Source organism: Coccinella septempunctata, chromosome 1 (genome assembly GCF_907165205.1).
Source record: "Coccinella septempunctata chromosome 1, icCocSept1.1, whole genome shotgun sequence".
Lineage (NCBI taxonomy): Eukaryota > Metazoa > Arthropoda > Insecta > Coleoptera > Coccinellidae > Coccinella > Coccinella septempunctata.
In genome coordinates this window covers 15244732-15253088 of record NC_058189.1, presented here as the reverse complement: position 1 = coordinate 15253088, position 8357 = coordinate 15244732, and the positions used below count along the sequence as shown (strand labels likewise).

The 8357-nt window shown below is 34.0% G+C and overlaps 1 protein-coding gene across 1 annotated transcript; it reads left to right on the top strand.

Annotated features, from left to right (window-relative positions):
- Nucleotides 1-5591: 5591 nt before the first annotated feature.
- Nucleotides 5592-7903, top strand: LOC123322574 (diphosphoinositol polyphosphate phosphohydrolase 2). Its single transcript, XM_044910517.1, has 3 exons — nucleotides 5592-6037; nucleotides 7271-7426; nucleotides 7544-7903. The coding sequence occupies exons 1-3, from the start codon at nucleotides 5939-5941 to the stop codon at nucleotides 7736-7738; spliced, it is 450 nt and encodes a 149-aa protein (XP_044766452.1). The 5' UTR covers nucleotides 5592-5938; the 3' UTR covers nucleotides 7739-7903.
- Nucleotides 7904-8357: the final 454 nt, after the last annotated feature.

The window sequence follows — 8357 nt, the reverse complement described above, 5'->3', positions numbered from 1 at the left end:
CTACGTAATGTGGAGTCCTACCACAACCAGACGATCACGATCTTTGGCCATAGAGTAGTAAGGTGTCTTTAAAGTGCTGTCATTCGTAAGTATCTTCGAAGTAAAAAGAATTCTACAAGCATCACTGACCAGCGCAAGGTAATTTAAGGCCAGGACAGTACAGTGTTACAAAAATGCACTCATACTCAATCTGACCAAGTCGGTGATAGTCAGGTTTCAGAATCAGGATAAACCATGCGAACCTCTCATCATTGAATACAATCAAGGAGTCTTGGAGGCGAGAGACGACGTGAGACTTCTGGGCCTCTATGTGGACGCTAATCTGAGGTGGTATATTCACATTGATCATGTTTGTGGTAGGCTGAACACTGCTTACTATGCTTTATTACGACTCAGGAGTTGTCTCCCTGTCGAGGAGCTGCTGACTATTTATTACAGCATGGCTTATAGCCATTTAAGTTACAACGTTGTTCTCTGGGGCTCCTCGGTGGGGTCTAATCGGGTGTTATTTCCCAGAAACGTATCATACGCCTCATTTTCAAACTTCGCCCATGTGATTCATGCCGTCCGATTTTCTACCAATTTCAAATTCTTCCCTTCCCATGTATATTTATTATCAATAGCCTTGTCTACGTCCATCTGAACGTAAGTAACTTCAAGAAATGCTCTGACTTTCACGAGTATGGAACACGAAACTATGACACTATTGCCTTTCCCCGGCATCATACAGCTAAATATGAGTCATCACCAAGCTATATGGGTATCAAATTGTATAACCGGTTGCCCAGTAGATTGAAGTCCATGAATGGAAGGTCTTTCAAGAGAGAGGTCAAGTTGTTATTGCTCAAGAGATGTTACTACAGTATAGACGAGTTCCTCAAGGACTCCATCAGTTGAATCTGTAATTTTTTTTATTGTAGTTCTTTTCTTATGTTTGTTATTTTGTATGACCTGTCCTATACATTTTTATAATGTCCAAAAGGATCAATAAAGTTTATTATTATTATTATTATTATTATCTCTTTGTTCCTAACTCCTTCTAAGTCCCTATCTACTTACTGACTCTAAAAGCTACTTTATATTCCCAATGTCTATTCCGCACTGACTCGAAAGGTTATTCTTTTCAGATCACTTTTCTCGACCGACTGAAAGAAAGGGGTATTATTTCTGATCTCTTTCCTCGGACCGACTGAATACTCTGTCTCCCTGGTGAAAGACGATTGGAATATTCAATTAATTTTCGATAATAAAAAACATATACTCCAAGCAACTAGGTTGGCTATGGGAATTTGACACATTCCACTCTGTATAGTACGAAAATGTAATACCCAAAAATGTTTTTGGCTACGTTGTCCGGCATTTTTGTAATATTTTATATTTATTATATATAATTGATATTAGTTGTGGCAAATATCCTATTTTCAATAAACAATGATAAAAATATTTAGGTTAATTTTTTTGATCAGTGATTTCTTTTGAATTTCAATGATTTAGTCATTTATTATGAATGAATAAAGCTGATTACTTAGTACCCTTTATAATGTGAATTGTATTTTATTGCATATAATTCAAATTTTTTATAGATTTGGAGAAACGTATTTGAAAAATCATCAAAAAAAACTACGATTACACATAACCTAAAATAAAATGAAGCCTTTAAATCCCCACCCCTATCGATCAACCTAGCCTTCGCAGCGACTCCTATTTTCCCCATTTTAGGCGACTGCCATCGTTCTCCTCTCTACTCTCCATGGAGGTAGCTCCATGCTACTCCCTATAATCTTCTTGCTCTCTCCATAGGCCATAGATATTTGACCAAAGATATTACACATGTGTAATATCTTTGGATACATCATTGAACTTTCTTTAGTTCAATGGGATACATAGACATATGTCTATGTTTGGATATTTCACACAATAGCATATGGAGAGTAGAGAGAAGGAGAACGATCGCTGCTTTGAGACCACAGATTTTTTGTCCTCTAAAATATGTACCAATAGAGTAGTTCATGCTTTTGCCAACAGGCGCGCTGACCATCACGAGAGTGCGAAATTTTGATTTACACAAATCAAATTGTAGTTGGCTCCATAGACAAACTCGTTGGCTGAGTGAACTGTTTCCCTGGTGACAGATGATAGGAATCAAAGATTATAGAGTAGAAAGATGGGAAACGAGGCGACTAAAGCGATTTGAGCGCCATCTGTGTGTCACGCGTGTTTTTAAGACGCTAAGACTGGTTGAAATATTAATTTGAGTGCCATTTGCAGAAATATATGACATTTTTTTTAAATTTCAGATGTCAATTTTGATCAAAGAGGTTTTGAATGTTTTGATTCTCATTCCGCTTTTTGTTTATCTGGCTCGTTCTAGTTGCTGATTTTTGAAGTTTTTTGTCTTATTTCTTGGTGAAAACATCAAAATATTGTTCGAAAATTATTGAATGGTGAAGAACGGTGGATCAAATAATAAAATATGAATTTTACGTGATTAAGTTTTTCACTCAACTAAGGAAAATGGAAGCGTAAGTATTAAAAGTCGTAACATGTGAATCGGTCATCCATTGATTCTAATTTTCAGTGCTCCGAAGTGGATAAAATTCTCAGGGCTTGAAGACAATTACTTCAGCAAACACTACTAACTACACCATGTGCAATGAACATTTTACTGCAGGTCAATTGAGAACTGTTCATCGACGTAAATTGTTGTATGCAGAAAGCATCCCTTGCATGAACGGCCTATTAAGGGGAAATTATGATCTTTATAGGTCCATTCAATGATTGTCAATTGCTACTCTTTCAATATATTCAGAAATGCAGAGGTTTTATTGATTTCCATTTGGGAACCGAGTGACTGTCAAATTGTTGTTTGGGAAGTCAAAGTTTTATGAAACCTGCTATGAGTGTTTTGTTCATTCATTAATCAATTTGTATACTGTGACATGAAGAGACCATATCATAAGGAAATCATAAAAAAAGCACCAAGAAACTATACTGACATACAGGTCTTGCATATGTCTGTAAGGTTTTTTTTTAAGTGTGGTTCTGAAAATACTTAAAATAATACCTACATATGTAAGTAACTGGAATATATATACTATGATGGTATATTGAATATTGGTTCATATTAATTTCTGATATATGTATATTTTACAAATTCAACTAAGTTCATGAATTCAGAACAACCTATTGTACAGAAACAACACCTTCAACGTATAGCAGATCACCATATACTTTAGTGTCCTAGTTAAAGCTTCATTTATTGCCCACTATTTCAATCTTTGTAAATTTTTTATGAATTGCAAATAAACATATAGCACATCTAACAGCGTTTTTCGTTGATATCAATTGATTCCAAACAATGTTTAGATGAAAACTAACATCCTGATCACAAAGCAAACCATACTTTTGTTTTGTCGCTCAAGATGTTTGTTTTCTGATAGAAACAAAGTCAATATTGGAATGCAATACGAGAAAGAGAATTCGAATTTCGCGCCCCTCAATCAAAAAACAGAAAACTGTTATCAAAATGTTTTCCTGTATTGACAGTGCGTTTTTAGCGCCATCTCATTGTCACGCGTGTTTTCACTGGCCAAAATGTAGTCGGTTTTTAGTACTGGCGATATGAGGGCGTTTCCTATCTTTCTACTCTATAATCTTTGATAGGAATATTATTATTTTCGATTTTTGATAAGAGAACAACATATGTATGACCATGGTGAAATGTTGAAGTTGAAGCGTGCGCTAGTATAAGAGTGTTTTGGCATCGGAAAGAAAAGGAGAAGAGATAAAATTTCCGAGAGTATTTTTGAGAGAAAATTGGAAAAAACCTTATCGCAAGAATCGACTCCGAATCAATTTGTGTCAAGAGCACTTTTGCGATGAAGATATCAAAAAGATGATGGATTCATTATAAACGAAATCGAAATTGTCATCCCTCGTGAGAAGTTGACTCTTCTGAATAAGAATATCTAACCAATAAAACTACATGGTTCAGAAGTAAATATTCTTGAAGAATTTTGTTGGCATAACATAATATATGGTTTATATCGGTTCTCAGCTGAGTATTGGCAACAGAATCTACTCTAATACCTAAGTGATAAATCTGAGACTGCTACCTTTTGTTGTCTTGATGTGTACTACTCTTCACTACGGATTTATATAATTTTGAAGATTACGGTAAACCAACTAACATAGCTGCTTTCAATAAACAATGATAAACAAAAGTAGGTACAATTTTTTTGATCAGTGATTTCTTTTGAATTTCATTGATTTCGACTTGCATTTTATTGCATATAATTCAGAGAACTCATAGTTAATATAGATTTGAAGAAAGGTATTTGAAAAATCATCAGAAAAACCACGATGACACATAACCTAAAATAAAACGAAGGCTGTTCATTTCAAATTGACGCTTGAATCCCCACCCCTTATCGATACCCGCTGCAATCGCAGCGACACCTATCCTACGTTTCCCGTTTTCGGGGACACATTTTTAGTACGTCGATCGTTCTCCTTCTCTCTACCAAAGAGTAGAGAGTTGAAGTGCAGCCATGAACGTAAACGTTAACGTTATAATTGACATCTACGCATGCTCATTCGTCCGTTTTTAACGTTAACGCAGAGATATATCTCTGCGTTAACGTTAGCGTCAGCTTTACGGCCTACGTAAACTAGCGGTCTCCCACGTATACCTTAAACATCGACGTACGTTAACCGAACGTTAAACGAGTAGCACCGATGACTTGCGAATGGCCGAATTTTGATTATTAAATGCAATTCTCGATAACCTCAAACTGTCATTGTTTACATTTCCTGTGTATTTTCCATAGACATAATAATATATACGCTTTATTAAGTCTATGGTATTTTCTCATAATGAACGAAAATTATAGGAAATCAGCAGTGATTTGAAAGTTATCAAAAGGATTAAGTTAAATTACTGTGTTATCAGATTACATTCAGTACATAAGGAAATGGCTGAAACTACACTGCAATTCTGATGTCTCTAACACTTGAGCATTTTATTGATAATAAAATACTTCCAAGCTGAAAATTCTCTTTATTAGGCATATAAGTCATTAGAACATCAATATTCCAAATGTTATTCCAGCTGTCGGAGCTCAATACTAGATAAAAGAGAGTTCACGCGAAACGAAAGCAAAATCAAATTGATAGGTTATGTTTAACGTCTGACGTTTCATGATGGCAGCACTTCAACTCAAATTTCATCACAACACGTAAACGTTATATCTGACGTTATTTCTCACGTTAACGTTTACGTTCAGGCTAACGTATTGTGCACACTTCAACTCTCTACTAGAGAGTTGTGTGGAGAACGATCGCTGCTTTCTCAAAGCAGCGATCGTTCTCCTTCTCTCTACTCTCCATAGCTTTCTGTGTGCTCTGGTGTGTGGCTGTGGTGAACTCTTAAATAAAGATTTAATCTTTGCTCAAAGTCTTAAAGAAAGTTCTTTTTTTTTGAGTTCACTGTCTCTGCTTAGTGTTCTGTGGTTTTGACCACAGACACCACAAAACAACCTTGACACCACAGAAAACTAATATACACATAATTGACAGAATTGACACTTAAGTGACATGATGTCATATTAGAAAACTCATTTTTCCGACAGTTTTCCGCCAGTGCTCAAGGGTCAGCGACTTTTGGAAAAGTCAATCCTCTAAAGATGGATTGTAAATTGTTGCGGTACAGCTAGCTCAAGCTAGAATTACGTATTTTGTTCATTGAAAGTGTATTTATTTCAAGTTATCGTGTGTAAATGTTGCGTTCAGGTTAACTTGAGATGGTCCATTCGTGATGTAGAGAAAGTGATATTTTCTTTTTAAACGGCTATGGCAGTCCAATAGAATTAACTTCTCAGTTAATTTGAGTTAATTAATTCATAAATTCGTTAATTTTATTCATTAGAAAAAACCCACAATGGTTAAAGAAAAGCCGAACTCCATCCGTATTTACGACGAAGAAGGATTCAGGCGCAGGGCGGCATGCATATGCGTTCGTTCAGAGGATGAAACTGAGGTAAGGATTTGAAATTTCCTGAAATATGTTTCACAATTCGGATGTCGCATTTTCATTATTGTTGCTTCTGATAAACTGGACTCCTTTCTGTCAAACAATTTTTGCATTTGTTTCGTTCGTTTTTACTTTCATACATTGTTTCTAGAAATAAAAAACAACAGAAAAACCTCATAATCAAAGCATCCTATTCAAGAATTCTCGTTTTTCCTCGAAGTTTCTTAGTGTTCATCATGAGGCTGTTGCTTTGAATTTTTTCATGAGGAATATTGTTGATACTAGAGTTATTGTAAAGATGAAAAATATTCAGTGTTGTCAAAAAATATTGAGAATGGAGAAATATTTTGGTGAATCTTCATTCATTAATCTTCATATTATGCCTTTAACATTGCTCACTAAAAAAGATCAATATGTTGTTAAAGGATAGAATTACATTTTAATATAATCATTTCATTGGCTGACAGTAAGCATCATAAATTGAGAATGATCTAGTTATATGTATTACAAGATACAAAGATTTGTTACTTGCAAAATGTTTATGCCAGCAAGCTAAAAGTTTCATAAATTTTGTGCTCTGATTTCTTTTGAGTCTTAGAAAACTCCCCAGGCAGAAAGTTGTATTAATAATTATTCAATAACTTTCGTTAATGTTTTTACAAAACGAAAAGGCTTGTGTCATTAAACTGATTGTTGATGGATCTGAATTAATTGAAAAATATAGTTTTGAAAAATCATGGTGTATTATACAAAATATTTGGATGTGCAGAAAAACAATTCACTCACAAGATCTTGAGTTTTGAAGAGTTTCAAAGACACTCAGACAAAACCAGACAATGAACTACTACATCATTGTCATTGTATAAGGACAACATGTTGTCATCCTCATTTTTAATATGAAAATTTTATAATAAGCTTAAAACTCAAAGTTGTTTATGCCTGCAACCTTTTCAAGACAAGCTAAACGTTAAGTCATACTTATTTCAGTAATTGCTATGGTGACTGCTATAGGAATCAGAGAAATACTTAAGTAGGCCTTAATGTTGAGCCTGCCTTATGAAGACTATAGTGGTACTTCTGATAGGTATAGGAATGTGAGACTCTTGGATAGCAGAGGAATGTATAATATAATTCAAAAAATTTCAAACAAATCTATTTCATTTAAGTGTTGATAATTTATGTTGAATGTTATTCAATTATTGAAATAATTCTGTTTTTCAATAATAATGAATTGTGTAGGTGCTTTTGGTTACTTCGAGCCGCAGGCCTGAAAAATGGATTGTTCCTGGTGGAGGAGTAGAACCTGAAGAAGAATCCAGTGTTACTGCAACTCGTGAGGTATTAGAAGAAGCTGGAGTAATTGGTAAATTGGGAAGAAGTCTTGGTGTTTTTGAGGTGAATATTCCATCATTGAATTTTTTTCTTAGTGATAAATTTATAAATTACTTAACTGTGAAAATCAAAGAGATATTTTTTGTGAGTCAGCTTCACAGAATTTGCTCATTGTTTCAGAACCTTGAACAAAAAGATCGAACGGAAGTTTATGTTATGACTGTCACACAAGAATTGGATGAATGGGAAGACTCAATAAACATTGGAAGAAAGAGACAATGGTTCACTATTGATGAAGCTCTTGAACAGCTTGCGCTTCACAAACCAGTGCAGCGCAATTATCTTCAACAATTACGTCGATCTAAATTGACATAAAAACTCTTTTAATCTTTGTCTATCTTGTGCTTAAAAGGTTATGTGGGTTTTTTATTCAACTAGAAATTTTTTATGTGACGATATGTGAGATATTTCAATTTTAAGGTCAATAATGAAATAATATGAGTTAATCTGTGCATCTGAATTATATTCTTATTTTATTTATTTTTAAGGCCATTTTTTTAATGTGTTGTTGTACCCCTTTTTGTTATCATCAACGTTACTATTGAAATATCTAATTCAATGAACGAATAAAATGTTATTAGTATAATTTATGTTGTTTTGGATATTAATGAAACAAACAAAATTTTGCTAATAACTCATGGTTCAAGGCACATAATCTTATATTTTGAGTACTGAATAGATTAATATTGCTAATTTCATATTTAGGATAATTTTTGTTGTTGGACATATTTCTTCCAAATTTTTTTTGCTTTATGTGGTACCTTACATTAAGATGAACTTTTTCTCATAAGAGAACTGATCAGATTTTAGTGATATTATCTTATGATTATTTCATCATTTATGGTTATTTTTGCTATGACATGGTATGACTGGTTGAGAAAAGACGGTTTGAAAGCAATGAGTAATTTGGTTTTTTTCTCTATGAATAACTTTC

Coding starts and splice junctions, on each gene's coding strand:
- LOC123322574 (XM_044910517.1), top strand. CDS start 5,939: ATGGTTAAAGAAAAGCCGAACTCCATCCGTATTTACGACGAAGAAGGA. Junction 6,038..7,270: donor GTTCAGAGGATGAAACTGAG/GTAAGGATTTGA, acceptor TGAATTGTGTAG/GTGCTTTTGGTTACTTCGAG. Junction 7,427..7,543: donor GAAGTCTTGGTGTTTTTGAG/GTGAATATTCCA, acceptor TCATTGTTTCAG/AACCTTGAACAAAAAGATCG.